The sequence below is a fragment of the Onychomys torridus genome, chromosome 15 (genome assembly GCF_903995425.1).
Source record: "Onychomys torridus chromosome 15, mOncTor1.1, whole genome shotgun sequence".
Lineage (NCBI taxonomy): Eukaryota > Metazoa > Chordata > Mammalia > Rodentia > Cricetidae > Onychomys > Onychomys torridus.
The window spans coordinates 28,167,462-28,184,920 of record NC_050457.1 but is presented as its reverse complement, the minus strand read 5'-3'; the positions used below and the strand labels follow the sequence as shown (position 1 = coordinate 28,184,920).

Sequence of the window (17,459 nt, the reverse complement as noted above, 5' to 3'; positions counted from 1 at the left end):
GCAAATCACAACACAAGAACACAAATAATATGGAAAAAAAAAGATAACTTGTCTCCTCCAAAAACTATCAATCCAGATAAAGGCCCAAAATGAGAAACACCTACATAAAATTCCAGAAAAAAATTTCAAAAGAATAACTATAAACATGCTCAAAGAAATGGATGAGAATATGAGTAAACAGTTGAATGAAGAAAGAAAGCTGACATACAATATGAAAATGGAAGGTAAAATATATATGAAAAACCAAATTGAAATGTTAGAGATGAAAAAAATCAGTGAGCCAAAGAAAGAGTTCAGTGGAAAGCCTCACCAACAAAGAGAACAGAACATGGGGAAACAGGCTAGCAGAGCTGACGACAAAGTGGAGGGATGGGTACATTCAGTCAAGAGCATGGATACTTTTAAAAATGTATGAATGGCAAGTGCAAAGATCTTTGTGATAACACAAAAACACCAAATCTTTGAAGTGGGGACATGGAAGGAGAAGAACTACAATATCAAAGACATGAAAAGATTTTCAACACAATCATAGCAGAATATTTCCCAAATCTAGGAAAAAAGAAGTCCATCTAGGTATAAGAAGCATGCAGAAGACCAAATAGCTCCAGAAAAGAAACTCCTCATATCATGTCATAGTCAAATACTAAATACCTAGAACAATGAAAGTGTATTGAAAGCTGCAAGAGAGAAACACTAAAGTACATATAAATGGAGGCCTATCAAAACAGCTGAGTATTTAGCGGAAGCTTTGAGAGTAAGAAGGGCTTGGAAGTATGTATTTCAAATTTGGAAAGATTACAGCTGTTAAACTAGATTGTGATACTTGGCAAAACTATATGTCATGATGTGGGGAGAAAGAAACATTCCATGATAAAAGCAGGCTATAGAAGTTTATGACCACTAAGCCACCCAACAGAAGATACTGGAAGTAATTCTTTGGACTGAAAAGAATGAGAAGCATACCAAAGAAGCTAAGGGGTGGAGGAGTAAATGATGCTGGAACAGCAGTTAAGCAAATGAGGAATATGAAAACACCAAACACACAACAACAACAGAATGATAGGAATTAATATACATCTTTCAATAACAGTGTACATTAATGGTCTTAATTTCCCAATCAAAAGAAAGAAAATAAAAGATTGGATTAAAAAAAAGGAACCATCTATTTTGTGCCTGTAAGAAACACACCCACCATCAAAGACAGACACTAGTTTAGGGTGAAAGAATGGAAAAAGTATACCAAACAGATAAAATTAGGATAAAATTAGCAGGTATCACTATTCTAATCTGATAGAATCAACCTCAAACCCAAAGTAATCTAAAGAGAATAAGAAGACCCTTCAGTCTCACTGTACCAGCTACTTTTCTTGGTGTGGTCATAAAATATCTGATAGGAAGTAAATTTAAAGGAGAGTTTTTCTTGGCTTGCAGTTCTAGTGAACAGTGCATCATGAAAGAGAAACCACATGGTAGGATCACCAGATGCCTGGGAACACAGCATTCTCAGTCAGAAAGCAGACAGTGATACATGACTGCTCAGCTAGCTGGCTTTCTTTTTTCACTAAGTCAAGGATTCCAGCCCATGCAATGGTAGTGCCCACATTTATGGTAGTTCTTCCCATCTCAATTAATCTAATCAAGATAGTCCCTCATGGGGCTGGCTAGAGGCTAACCTAAGGAAGAAAATCATTCATAAGTATGTCCAGTGGCTTGTCTCCTAGATGGTTATAAAGCCTGTAAAACTAAATCAATAAACCATTACAGGAATCAATCCAATAAGAAGACACTACAATTTTAAACATATATAAATTGAACATAGGTAAACTTAATTTCATGAAACACAAACCATGAGATTTAAGGACACAAATTAACCCAGTCACCATAGTAGTGCAGTGACTTTTAAATCCCACTCTCATCAACTGATAGACCATCTCAGTGCCACCAGATAGAAATATTAGGATTAAATGACATCTTAAATAAAATAATCTCAACAAACATCTATAGACATTCCATTCAAAAACTGTATGATACACATTCTTCTCAGCAGCCCACAGAACCTTTCTCTAAAATAGATCATATATTACACAAAAATAGTTGTAGCAAATATAGATCACTTGAAATAATTCACCAAGTGTGTTAATTCATTTTATTCTATTTGATCACAGTGGATTAAGGCTACAAATCAACAGTAAGAATTATGGAACAAACACAAACTTATGGTGATTAAACAACACACTATTGAGCAATGAATGGGATCATTGAAGAAATCAAGAAAGAAACAGCAACAAAAATATCTCTGGAATTAAATGATAATGAAGACACAACCTACCAAAACCTCTGGGATATGATGAAAATAGTGCATAGAGGGAAGCTTAGCGCTCTAAGTGTCTACACGACAAAATCAGAAAGATCTCATATAAAACCTTCATAATACAACTTTGGATCTTGGAAAAGTGAGAACAAGCCAAACTCCAAATCAGTAGACTGAAAGACATAATTAATGGAAGGGCAGAAATGAATGAAGTAGATTCTTGCAACAACTACTTAAACAAGAAGGCAGAGAATAGGAATACAGAAGATTGGACAAAGCTATTCAACTGTTGTAATCTAGTTGACTAAGTTTATGGAATACTGAACTCAGTAACACTACAGCATACATTCTGCTCAAGTGCACATGTGTTGAGCCAAAAAAACACTTCAATGATAAATAGCCACTCTCCCCCCAACCTCCACCCCTCCCACATAAAATCCACCTCTGAAAAGATCTAGGACATGTCTTATATGTATATATATACATACACAACATATATATGACTAAACTAAAAATTAATAATGAAACATCTGGAAAGGCTATAGATAAATAGAAAATGAGTAATTTCGGTTTAAGATAAGTAACATTTAAAAACAAGTGAAGACAATATGACATTTAAAATAATGACAATATGAAATTTAAAAAGTTAAAGAGATCGGGGATGGTGATGCCTCTAGAGGTTGTTTTATTGTACAGGATTCTTTTGGCTATCCTGGGTTTTTTGTTTTTCCATATGAAGTTGAGTATTATTTTTTCCAGGTCTGTGAAGAATTATGTTGCTAATTTGATGGGGATTGCGTTGAATCTTTAGATTGCTTTTGGTAAGATTGCGATTTTTACTACATTAATCCTGCCTATCCATGAACATGGGAGATCTTTCCATTTTCTGACATCTTCTTCAATTTCTTTTTTCAGGAACTTAAAGTTCTTGTTATATAGGTCCTTCACATGCTTAGTTAGAGTAACCCCAAGGTATTTTATATCATTTGTGGCTATTGTAAAGGGTGACGTATCTCTGAATTCTTTCTCAGCCTGTTTGTCTATTGCATGTAGGAGGGCTACTGATTTTTTTGAATTGATCTTGTATCCTGCTATGTTGCTGAAGGTGTTTATTAGCTGTATCAGTTCCTTGGTTGAATTTTTGGGGTCACTCATGTACACTATCATGTCATCTGCAAAAAGGGAGAGCTTGACTTCTTCCTTTCCAATTTGTATCCCCTTAATCTCTTTATGTTGTCTTATTGCTCTGGCTAGAAGTTCTAGTACTATATTGAATAAATATGGGGAGAGGAGACAGCCTTGCCTTGTTCCTGATTTTAGTGGTATTGCTTTGAGTTTCTCTCTGTTTAATTTGATGTTGGCTGTTAGCTTGCTGTAGATTGCCTTTATTACGTTTAGGTATGTTCCCTGTATTCCTGATATCTCCAAGACCTTTATCATGAAGGGGTGTTGGATTTTGTCAAATGCCTTTTCTGCAGCTAGTGAGATGATCAAATGGTTTTTTTCTTTGAGTTTGTTTATATGGTGTATTACATTGATGGACTTTCATATGTTGAGCCACCCTTGCATCCCTGGGATGAAGCCTACTTGATCATGGTGGATAATTGTTTTGATGTGTTCTTGGAGTCTGTTTGCAAGTATTTTATTGAGTATTTTTGCATCAATGTTCATGAGGGAGATTGGTCTGTAGTTCTCTTTCTTTGTTGCATCTTTGTTTGGTTTAGGAATCACGGTAATTGTAGTCTCATAGAAGGAGTTTGGTAATATTCCTTCTGCTTCTATTGTGTGGAACAATTTAAAGAGTATTGGTATTAAGTCTTCTTTGAAGATCTGGTGGAATTCTGCAGTGAAACCATCTGGTCCTGGGCTTTTTTTTGGTTATTGGACTATTTAAGTCATTTATCTGGTCTTGATTTAACTTAGGTATATGGTACCTATCCAGAAAATTATCCATTTCTTTTAGATTTTCCAGTTTTGTGGAGTAGAGGTTTTTGAAGTATGACCTGATGATTCTCTGGATTTCCTCATTGTCTGTTGTTATGCCCCCTTGATTTTGTTAATTTGGATGCTCTCTCTCTGTGTCTTTTGGTTAGTTTGGATAAGGGCTTGTCTATCTTGATGATCTTCTCAAAGAACCAACTCTTTGTCTCATTAATCCTTTGTATTGTTCTCTTTATTTCTATTTGATTGATTTCAGCTCTCAATTTGATAATTTCCTGACATCTGTTCCTCCTGGGAGACTTTGCTTCTTCCTGTTCAAGAGCTTCAGGTGTGCTGTCAAGTCACTAGTGTGATATTTCTCCATCTTCTTTATGTGGGCATTTAGTGCTATGAATTTCCCTCTTAGCACTGCTTTCATAGTGTCCCAAAAGTTTGGGTATGTGGTGCATTCATTTTCATTGATCTCTAGGAAGTCTTTAATTTCTTTCTTTATTTTTTCCTTAAGCCATTGGTGATTCAGTTGAGCACTGTTCAGTTTCCATGAGATTGTAGGATTTCTGAAGTTTTTTTCTGTTGTTGAAATCTAGCTTTAAACCATGGTGGTCCAATAGTACCCAGGAAGTTATTCCAATTGTTTTGTATCTGTTGAGATTTGCTTTGTGGCCAAGTATGTGGTCAATTTTAGAGCTCTACTATAGAGCTACCATAATAAAACCAGCTTGGTATTGGCATAAAAACCAACATGTGGACCAATGGAATCTGAAGACCCTGACATTAACCCGCACACCTATGAACATATAATTTTTGATAAAGAAGCCAAAAATGTACAATGGAAAAAAGAAAGCATCTTCAACAAATGGTGCTGGCATAACTGGATGTCAATGTGTATTAGGCTGCAAATAGATCCATATCTGTCACTGTGCACAAAACTTAAGTCCAAGTGGATCAAAGACCTCAACATAAATCCAGTTACTCTGAACCTGACAGAAGAGAAAGTAGGAAGTCGTCTTGAACGCACTGGCACCAGAGATCACTTTATAAATATAACACCAGTAACACAGACACTGAGAGAAACAATCAAACAATGGGACCTGTTGAAACTGAGAAGCTTTTGCAGAGCAAAGGACATGGTCAACAAGACAAAGCAACAGCCTACAGAATGGGAAAAGGTCTTCACCAACCCCACATCTGACACAGGGCTGATATCCACAATATATAAAGAACTCAAGAAATTAGACATCAAAATGCTCAACAGTCCAATTAAGAAATGGGCTATAGAACTAAACAGAGAATTCTCAACACAGGAAGTTCAAATGGCTGAAAGACGTTTAAGGAATTGCTCAACATCCCTAATTATCCGGGAATGCAAATCAAAATGACTCTGAGATACCACCTTACACCTGTCAGAGTGGCTAAGATCAAAAACACAGAAGACAGCTTATGCTGGAGAGGATGTGGAGCAAGGGTAACTCTCCTCCACTGCTGGTGGGAATGCAAGCTTATACAGCCACTTTGGAAATCAATATGGTGTTTCCTTAGAAAATTGGGAATCCACTTTCCCCAAGACCCAGCGGTAGCACTCTTGGGCATATACCCAAGGAATGCTTAATCATACCACAAGGGCATTTGCTCAGCTATGTTCATACAGCATTGTTTGTAATAGCCAGCACCTGGAAACAACCTAGATGCCCTTCAACTGAAGAAGGGATAAAGAAAATATGGTACATATACACAATGGAGTATTTCTCAGCAAAGAAAAACAATGACATCATGAGTTTGCAGGCAAATGGATGGATCTAGAAAAAAATCATCCTGAGTGAAGTAACCCAGACTCAGAAGGACAAACATGGTATGTACTCACTCATAGTAGGATATTAGATGTAAAACAAAGATGACTAGACTGCTACTCACAACTCCAGGGAGGCTACCTAGAGAATGGGACCGTAGAAAAGACACAGGGATTGCCCAATGACAGAAAAAATGGATGAGATCTACATGAACAACCTGGATGAGAGTGGGAGTAATAAAGGGCAAGGTTCAAGGGAAAGAAAGCTTAGGGCAGCAGGAGATGTCAGCTGGATCAAGAACAGAAAGGGAGAACAAGGAATAACAGACCATGATAAATGAAGACCACATGAGAACAGGAATAGGCAGAGTGCTGGAGAGATTCCCTGAAATCCACAATGATACATCCTCTGTAGACTGCTAGCAATGGTCTAGAGAAAGCCTGATCTGACCTAGTCTGGTGATCAGATGGCCAAACACCCTAATGGTTGTGCTGGAACTCTCATCCAATAACTGATGGAAGTGGATGTAAAGATCCTTGGCCAGGCCCCAGGTGGAGCTCCAAGAATCCGATTGTCGAGAAAGAGGAGGGACTGTAAGGGTGTGAATTGTTGAGACCAAGATTGGAAAAGCACAGGGACAAATAGCTAAACTAATGGAAATACATGAATTATGAACCAAAAGCTGTGGAGCCCCCAGCTGGATCAGGCCCTCTGGATAAATGAGACAATTGAATAGCTTGAACTCTTTGGGAGGCACCAAGGCAGTGGGACCAGGACCTGTTCTTAGTGCATGAGCTGGCTGTTTGGAACCTTGGGATTACACAGGGACACTTTGCTCAGTCTGAAAGTAGGGAACTGGACCTGCCTTTACTGAATCCACCAGGTTTAAATGAATCCCCAGGGGAGTCTTGGCTCTGGAGGGTATGAGAATGGAAGGGAGGGAATGGGGGGAAGTGGGGGCAGGGGAGGGAGCGGGGAGGACAGGGGAACCCATGGCTGATGTGTAAAATTAAAACACAAACATAATAAATTTTAAAAAAGGAAAAAAAGTTAAAGAGAAATTTAAAGTGAAAAATTCCCTTTATAATAGAAAAAACAACAATCTACATTTTCATATTGAGAAGCTACAGAAAATTACTAATTAAAAGAAAGTAACTAAAAATGGCATTAATAAACAGAAGAGTAAGAATGGAGTTCATGGAAAATAGACAAAAACATTTAAGCCATAACCCTGATCTTTGAAAAGATCAATAAAATGAATAAACCCTTCACTAGAATGATCAAGAAAAAGTTACAAGTTAGTAGTATAGAGAATGAAAAGTATGATGTCTATATGTTTAGAGACAGCTAAAGAATAATAAAGTAATATTATATGTAATATTATGTCAATAAGTTGGAAAACTATATAATTACAGAAACTCATTTTCTCAATAAAAACTTCCCATAAAGAAAACTGAAGCCCAACGAGTTTTACAGTTAAAGCCTGTCCAACATTAAAACATAATATCCCTTTCCCCCAGGTTCATTGAGAAAACAGACAGGAAAGAAGTATTTCTCAACTCATTTTATAGAGTCAGCTTTATATCAATAAAGGCATCACAAGAAAAGACAAGAGACTAATATTCCTTATGAACATGGATTTAAATATCCTCAAAAATATGAGAAAATCAGTTTCATTGATATAATTAGGATAATTCATTATGATAAAGTGATATTTTCATTCCAGAATACTAGATAGATTTAAAATCCAAAATCAACCAATGTCTTTATTACATCAATAGTAGATAAACCCTGTATAATCATATGAATAGATTCAGAGGACTTCAATACCTGTGTATGACTAAAATCCTCAGAACAAAGCATTCTTAATGTGGTAAAGGGCCATCTACATAAGCTCCTAGCTAACATTATATCTAATGGTTAAAACTGAACATTTTCTCTTAAGATTGGATTAATAGAGAGATATCAGGCATACTCATTTCCATGTAGCTTTGTACCACATGAAAAAGTCTAATAGTAATAAAGATTGTAAATAAAAAGGGAAACTGCCTTTGTTCGAGGTTGACATGGTGATCTATGTAAAATAATAATAATAATAATAATAATAATAATAATAATAATAATAATAATAACTCCATAAAAAAACCAGAACACAAATTAATAAAAGCTCTACTAAAACTAGCAAATAATTGTAATTAGGTCTCAAAATAGAAGGGATGTATAAAAAGAAAAACTTAGTTGGGGGCTGGAAAGATACAGTTAATGCCACTCTTACAGAGAACCTAAGCTCACTTCCTAGCATCTGTGTATGCTAGCTCACAACTGTCTGTAACTCTAGCTTCACAGTAAATGAAGCTACTTACATGTACATACCCACACACAGATGCACACACATAATACATAACTAAAAAAATAAAAATTTATCTTAAACATTGAGTTACATAATGCTAATAATTTAAATTGGAAAATAAAATGTAAAATATGAGTATCAGTTATAACATCATTGCAAAGAAGAAAATAAAGAGATGGGATGTAGCTCACTGGTAGAATGCTTGCTTAGCATGTACAAGGCCCTAGATTTGATTCTACCTCTGATCTCTCAGAAGAGAATAGTAATAAATGTTATAAAACATATGCAAAACCTATGCACTAAAATATCGATGAAAGTAATCTAAAGAAAACTGAAATAAATATACAGGTGTATCTCATAGGTACTGATAAAATATATTTAAGACATTAACTCTATACAACTGAGGTAGAAAAATAAAATAATTTTGAAAAAGTAGCACATATTTGAGATTTAATGCCTGTGACTTTCAGTCCTGACTGAAAGTCTCCTCTATCCAATACATCATGCCTTTGGTTTAAGGATAGACACGTAGATCAAAAGTCAGGAAGAGAAATCGCCAACAACACACCTATGTGTTCAGTTGACATCTAACAAAGGCAGCATCATAATCCAATGGGGAAATGGCATGCTTTCCAACAAAAGGTGCTGCAGAAATCCAATATCTATGTGGGGGAAAGATGGCATCTCGAGCCTTCCTTTACCCCTTCTATACAAACTAATTGAAATGGGCTATATGTTTCATGTAAAAGTGAAAACCATTCTTTGTTTTGTTCCTGCTTTTTGGTAATGGGGATTCAACTGAGGGCTTTGTACATGGTAAGCATCCATTCTACCTCTGAGTTACACCCATAGTGCCTTAAAGCCATCACTTCTTGTTCAGACTACAGCAGCATATACTACAACCACTTCTTGAAGAATATTGAAGAGAATGTTTACAACCTTATAAAACACAATTCTAAGATAGGATATGAATGGAAATCATAAGAGTTTAATAAATTAGCTATCATCAAAAATTAAAATATATTACCTAAAAACAATAAGCAAAACACACACTGGGAGAAAATATTCATCCAACATATAATATGCAGAATACTTAAGTCAAGCACATTTTTACCTGAGGTAAGAGGATCACAAATTCAATCCAACTTAGGCTACACAGCAACGTTCATATTAACCTGGGCTACACAGCAAGACCCTGCCGCCCCCTCCCCCAATAAAACAAACAAAAACAAAGGGTAAAAATAGCTAACGTATTTGTTAGAAACTCCATGAAAGAAGGTATCCAGCCTGGTGTGATGGTTCATAGCTTTAATCTCAGCACCTGGGAGGAAGAAGCAGGTTGGTCTACATAGTGAGTTACTAACAGCTAGGACTACAGAGTGAGACCTCCCAAAACAAAGCGAAACTAATGATTTCCATATGGGTAAAGACTATCTCATCAAGTATTGATAAGAACATGAAGAAAGGGAATTCTCTGGAATGACATACATCCATTTTAGAAGCATATACTTCTCTTTTTTCCCCTGGGTATATTAGTGTAAAACTGAAAATTGAGGAATTTAAGGCTTACAATGTGACGGCCTGACATGCGCTGTGAAGGACCACTGCCTCGTTAGTTTTTGTGAGCGTGATGAGATGACTGTGCTCTCCTAGGAAATTTCAAGCATACACTTGTTGTAGAGAAGTTTCCTGAAAGTAAAACCTTCCAGAAGGAAACTTCTCTCAACAGGATGTTTACAGGAAGGTAAAGCAATACGATGTCCTAAGGGGGAGAGAAATAGTCTGGGAAGCTCCTAAAATCAGGAGGTAAACACCCCAGTAGCTTCAGAAGTCCCTGAAACTGAGCAGTCCTCCTTCCTCTAGTCCACATAAATGATAAAGCCTGCTGAGTCGCTCTCAGATGAGCCAGGGCATAAAGAAGACTCAGGCTAGCCACCTGGAAGAAGCAGAGACTTACCAAACTTCCTAGAAGAAATAAAGACCAACAGAGCCACTGGGAAGGACACTGTCCAAGTTATTGAGCTGCCTGCAGGCTGTACAGTGTGCTATGGGTTCCCAGCTTTTGTGAACTGCCATCCATGCTGGGATGGGCTTTGGTGAGGCAGTTGTCTTTGAGTAATCCCTGCTCCTGTAAGTAGCCCCTAATCCCTATTCCTATAAGTAACCTTGATGAAACTGGTCACCAAGTCGGGCTTTGGTAGTGTCCATCTTTGACCTGTCTTCTGTTTCCTACCTGTAGAGCAGATGTTTGTTCACGCCTCTTCAGGAACAGTGTCACACAACAGTACATTCTTATTAGACACAGTATGTTATAGTTACATGATTTATTCATCATATAACTGACTTTATACTTGTTGACCAACATACTTCATCTCTCCATCTGTTACTCTCCTTTCATGACCCACCATAATCAGTCACATTTTCAATAAGATTTTTAGAGCATACATATAAATGATGTCATGTGCCGTCTAGGTCTATGTCTGGTTTATGTCATTTTGCAAAATGTCCTTTGGGTTTGTTCATGTCACAGCAGGATTTCCTTGCTTTATCTTTCTTTTTTCCAATTTTTAAAATTAAAATATAATTACATAATTCCCCCACACTTCCTTTCAACCCCCCCAATGTCCCCCACTTCCTCTCAAATTCATAGTCTCTTATTATTTAATTATTATTATTGTTACACACACACACACACACACACACACACACACACAAATAAATATATAAATGCAACAACCTGCTGACTCTGTTTAGTGTTGCTTTATGTATATATTTTAGGGCTGAGCACTTGGGATTAGATGATCATTTAGTGTACCGATCTATGGGAAAAATGAATTCTCCCTCTCTTAGCAGCTTTTAACTGTCTGTAGCTCTTAATCTAAGGGTGAGGCCATGGGTGATTCTTCCACCAATGTTGTCATGTCATTGTTCAGGTCTTGCTTAAGCAGCCATATTGTTCTTTTTCATTTTAAATTATGTGCATATGTGTGCTATGTATGGGTCTGTGAATGTAGTGCAGTACTCCCAGACCCAAGAAGAAGGTGTCCGATTCCATGGAACTGGAGGTACAGGCAGTAGTTAGCTGCCCAACCCAGGTGCTGAGACCTGAGCCTTAAAAATAAACAAAGGGAGACATGTTGCTCAAGTGTTCAAAACATGTACTGTTTTTGCAGAGGACCTGGTTTCAGATCTCAGGCTGTTGTGGATAATTCTGTAATGAACATGGAGTGTAGTTATATCTTTGAGATAATGATATGTACCTACAAACACACACACACACACACACACACACACACACACACACACAAGCTTTATTTGTAATAGTAAAAGACTATATATATGTCTCAAATATCCATCAACAATTGAACAAATATATTAAATTACAAAATTATATTACTATAACATGCATATAAACACATGTATACCATACATATATGAAAAATAAAAATAAAATAAAAAATAGATCAATGTTTGTCTGAGACCAAGGTTGGGACTAATAGAATTAACCTCTAAAGAGGAGTGAAAGGAATTTAGCTGCAAAAAGAAATGAATTTTAGAACCATGTAAATGTTTTCTACTTAGGTTGTAGCATTTATATGATCATTAATAATATTCAAATGATACAGTTATCATTATATGTTCTACTCTATGCAAGTTATACTTCAACAATATTGAGTTAAAATCAAATAACACAGTGAAGTGTAAGCTTGTATGTACATGGATGCATCTTAAAACATCTTTTATTCAGCATCAGATCCTTCACATCATTCATTAAAAACAACCTAGCAAAATAACTTACCAATATAATTTTTTGACATGGAAACTTCTCGTACTTCAATATGAACAGAACCTCTTGGTATCTGTACCACTTCCATATAACCTGGAACACAGAAAATTGCCAGCAATAAGCAGCTAACTAAAAATGAGTGCTTAGCAGCCATCTAATTTTAGCAATGGTGTTTATTCTTTCATTTCTTCTTTGACTTTGTACTTCATAATTGCAAAAGAAGAACACATTTCCAGTGGGTCTATGAAGAGAAAAATGTTTGATTGGGGGATGGGAGGGAGCTTGAGACAGACTATGACCATGTAGTCCTTGGCTGGCCTGGAACTCACTATGTAGACTAGGCTGGCCATGAACTCATAGACATCTGCCTGCATCTGCCTACTTTTTCCCCCTACAATTATCTCAAGATATTTTACAACCTTAACATGTGTAGTATTGCTCCATCTTTCTTTTCTCAACATGCTCTCCTCACACCAGTGCTCTGTGGGTTATCACAGTTTAAAGAAACATGGCAAGTTGGAAGTGGTAGTGTCACCTACAGTCACAGCTACCCAATGAGGCTGAGAGAACAGGATCACCAATGCCTGGGAATTCAAAGCCAGATAGGGTCATTTAAGTGAGATCCTATGTTAAAGAAAACTGTAGGGCTGGAGTTGTAGCTAGCTCAGTGCCAGAACATTTTCCTAGCATGGTCAAAAGCTTATTTTCAGTCCTCAACAAACCCTCCTCACAGAAAGGCTAACTGAAGTAAAATAACATTCTTTAAAATATCTTCATTAAACCACATTTGACATGTAAGAGACCAAAAGGACCACTGTCTGGGGAAAAGACACTGCTGGTCTACATCAAGGAAATTTTCTTTAGGTAGGAAGGGAAAAGCAAGAGTCTTTACTACTGCAGGTCACCAGAGGAAGAGTTCTCTCCATACTCACCTCCTCTGGGCAATGAGTCATTGAAGAACCCTTCAATGGCATCACAGGTACTTCCGTCCCCACCACAGACTCGGCACCTATCTTCCCTAGCATCAGATCCCAAAATATTATCACAACCTACATGCTGAAAATAGAGAATATTCAGTGTGTCAAAAGGGGAAATTCTTGGAACCACAACTAATCAAATGCATAGAACTTAGTTATTTACTTGTATTTCCAGTAAAGGAAATATTTCAAAATAAGAAATATTTTCCCATTTAATGTTATTCTCTAGTAAGTACAGCTAATATTTCTAAATACCTAAAGAAAAAAGAAAATTGATTTCCTAGATACATGACTATTTCTAACCTAGATTTCTCTTTGATTGACAGATATCATGTTCTAATCCTTTAAAATATTATAATTTATTAGTAATGGACTCTTCCTTTCACCTCTAGTCTAGAAATTAAAGAACTAGGAAAGATGATTCATGGTCCTCTATAGGAATGCAACAGAGGGTCACACTGAGCTCATCCTCTGCACGGATATAATAGAGGGTCCCATGAGCTCATCCTCTGCAAGGATGTAATAAAGGGTCCCACTGAGTTTATCCTCTGCAGGGTTATAATAGGGAAGGTCCCATGAGCTCATCCTCTACAGGGATATAATAGAGGGTCCCACTGAACTCTACTATCTGTCCTTCCTAAACCATGGCTTCTTTCAGGCAATTTTTAGTGCTAGATGCTAATTATGAAGTTAGCATCTGAGTAAGTTTTTTAAAAATGAATACCTGTTTCTTGTTTGGGAATCAAATTGGCATAAACACAAATGAGATGTAAGCATGCAATTTAAGAAGCTAAAATTTCACCTTTTAATGTTGTGTTTAATTATAAAAATAAGGATTTTTAACATATATGGCATATATTTTGGTACCTGAATTTGTACATCTGTAATTTAGCCATTGATAAAAATACAATTTTTAAACAAAATTTTAATTATATCTTATTATCTAAAAAAACTGTTATAAAATATATTTTACTTTAAGAAGATAAGGTACCTATACAAATACACAAAAGTATACACAAATCTCTCTTTTTCCCTTTACATGCACACATACACACTTACACAAACACAAAGCACACAGACACACACACATGCATAAACTGGATCATCAGATCTAGAGGCAAGTTATCGAAAGGAACTTGGAGATCTTGAAGCTAAGCAAAACACTGCTTTTCTCTCCTCTTGCTCAGTTTGCATCACTTAGTAATGTGCTTCCCTTCAGAGTAAAACAAGCAAAACAAATTCTCAGAATAGTGGTTTTGTGGCTTTTCTTATTATGATAAGATCCATGAATTTGATCCTATCCTTTCCAAGTCATCTGGTTAATGCTAAAGTAAATGCTTTAATAAGACTGACTGTGTAATGAAAACCATCATAATGCCTCAAATGGAGATAAAGTAGGTGGAACATAGCTATTTCACACTTTGAGAAAAAATTACACTATGAAATATATAAAGTCTTCCAGTAAGAACATATGGTAGCCACATGAAGAAGAGTTTAATTCCCTTTCCCTCTCTTTTTCTATTATTTTACATATAAGCCAAACAGGAGGATAATGTAAACGAAAGACAAAAATGTATACCCGTGGCAATTATTATAAATATAATTAAAATTCCAGAAGAAATCATCTTTTGCATGGTTTTGTAATATGAATGGGTCATTCTGGTGTGTGTGTGTGTGTGTGTGTGTGTGTGTGTGTGTGTGTGTGTGCATGCACGCACACTGTACTGTTGCTCTTCACTGTAATTGAATTTATCTAAAATGTAGCTTTAAAAAATTGAACACAGAAATCAAAACAAGTTACTATCTGAGAAAAAGAGAAAGTTCTTAAAGACCCCAGCCAAGAGAAGTCAAATCTGAGGCACCTTGCATTCTCCATTGATACAGATATCCAGGGAGTCAGCATTGCACTGGGTTCCATCTATGACTGCAGGGGCCCGCTCAGTGTAGAAATTGTAACCTTCAGCCAGGCAGTTTAAGGCGCAAGGTTTTACCCCACCTAGACAAATAAAACATAAGTGAGAAAAGTAGAGTGGTTCTCCTAAGAAAGAGGGATTCAATGTTTTTGTTTATTTTATTTATTTATTTTTGGTTGTTCAAGACAGGGTTTCTCTGTGTAACAACTCTGGCTGCCCTGGAACTCAATTTGTAGAATTGGCTGGCCTTGAATTTATAGAGATCTACCTGCCTCCCGAGAGCTGGGATCAAAGGCGTGGGCCATCACACCCGGCTTCAGTGTTACTCTTATCAAATTGACAATTCACATATACACCATTCCAGAGTGTACACTTCAGTGTGTAGACTTCTTTCCTTTTAAAAACTTTGTGTTTATTTTTATTGTATCCACAACAGAACGGAAAGGAATACCTGCTGAGCAGCCTTGTGCTTGAAGCCTTTCAGGAGCACCCACTACTTATTACAATTGATCTTGGGTCAAATGAATCATAGTGGAAGTCACCAAACAGTTCTTGTTAAAGTATAAAAGGGAAGTGTTTTAAAAAATGAGCTAAGGAAGGGCTGGAGAGATGGCTCAGAGGTTAAGAGCACCGACTATTCTTCCAAAAGTCCTGAGTTCAATTCCCAGCACCCACATGGTGGCTCACAACCATCTGTAATGAGGTCTGGCGCCCTCTTCTGTGTACATAATAAATAAACAAACCTTTTAAAAAATGAGCTAAGGAAACACAATTTTAGGAGATATGAACAATAACTTTTAGAACAAATAAGAATTCTGTTATATATTCTGCTAAATCCCATACAAAAACTCTGCTGTGTCTATCAACCTGGAATACACACTATTAAAACAAAACTAAATCTGTCCATGTCTGAAAAATATCATACTCAAAGGGGCTGGAGAATAGTTTCATATGAGATCAGCAAATCGATGATAGAGTTAAAAATGGCATTATGTTTATGCAATTTTTATTAGATTAATAAAAAAGAGAACATGAATATAATATTATATTTTAGTTATTGAAATAATATACAGTATGTTTTATGAAAAACATAATAATGGAAATTTTAATGTTTTAGAAATATGTGTATGTTTATGTGTGCTGTGTGTGGGTGCACATGTGCCACAGTGTGTGTGTGTGTGTGTGTGTGTGTGTGTGTGTGTGTGTGTGTGGTGTGTGTGTGTAGGTCAGAGGACAACCCATGGGAGTCATTTCTCTCTTTTTAACCATGTGAGTCCCAGGAATCAATCTCAGGTCATTTGGCTTGGCAAATGAGTTATCTCGATGACACAGACATGTTTATTTTTATGGTTAATGTGTTAAACAAAAATCAGCAATCCATATATCATAATTTTATAGAAAAAACAGATATAAATGTAGTCTTACTGGAATGGAAAGAGCACATGTATAAACTATATAAATAAGTGATTACTGATTAAGGTTATGAGTTAAAATATTTTCTTTACAGCTTTATTTTAAAGGTTTAAAACGCAGGTTTTATTCTAGTTAGGCTGACAAAAATTCTCTTTAAAGTAACAAATTAAAATTATATGCCTGGATTTCAATAAAGTTCTTAGAAACAAGGTTTCCAAAAGGTGAAAGTAGGTAAAAGAAGAAAGCAAAGTGCATGCTGAGTTCAAAAACAAATTAGAGCACATCCCCAAATGAGGTCACTGTTATGATAAGGATGTCCCAATGTTGTTAGAATTTTTTAAAGCCAAGATGAAAGCACAGATTCTATTCCATTTAAACGCTTCTGATTTTTTAGAGGCCAAAAACTGCTCTCCATAGGATGGTTGGTACCTGAAGATGATGGAAAAGCAGCAGCCTCTGGATTGTGCAATGGATGAGAACAGTCAGGGGAAAAAAGGCAAGATTATCTCTGTCTTGAAGATAGAATAATTGGAAGAGCACTGGAAATCATAGAGGGAGGCTAAGTCAGCTGAAAGTGAGGAGAAACAGATGGGCAATGCAGGGTGGGGCTGGAGGTGGGGCTTGGGAATATCAAACCACCCTATCCTAAGTAGGAAAAGCAGAAGCAGAAACCTCAACCCAAGGTGGTTTGTTTTCTTCTCTATTAGTCATATGGGGGATTATTCACCAAAATTATCACGGAATAAACCCACAGCTATCCAAACAGATAGGCAAATTGCAACAGAAGAAACATGAGCAATCATGGTACATGACAGCTCCAAGAGATCACAAACTCTTAATTACTAAATATAAAGGTACTGAAATACAGTAAGGCCAATTTTAAAAAGTCAAAAAACACTTCTAAAAATAATAAATGACTTCAAGAAAACAAGCAAGCAGAAGAGTAAAGAAAATTCAAGATGTAAGAATGTTAGCATTAC

General features: G+C 36.4%; 1 protein-coding gene across 1 annotated transcript in view; it reads right to left on the bottom strand.

Annotated features, from left to right (window-relative positions):
* Adamts6 (ADAM metallopeptidase with thrombospondin type 1 motif 6) overlaps positions 1-17,459 on the bottom strand; it is a 241,420-nt gene that overhangs the window by 58,053 nt on the left and 165,908 nt on the right. The window contains exons 16-18 of the mRNA XM_036207143.1: positions 15,016-15,149; positions 13,109-13,232; positions 12,189-12,269 (exon numbers count right to left, since the gene is read on the bottom strand). Coding sequence (XP_036063036.1) covers positions 12,189-12,269; positions 13,109-13,232; positions 15,016-15,149 — 339 coding nt within the window. The remainder of the gene's footprint in view (positions 1-12,188; positions 12,270-13,108; positions 13,233-15,015; positions 15,150-17,459) is intronic.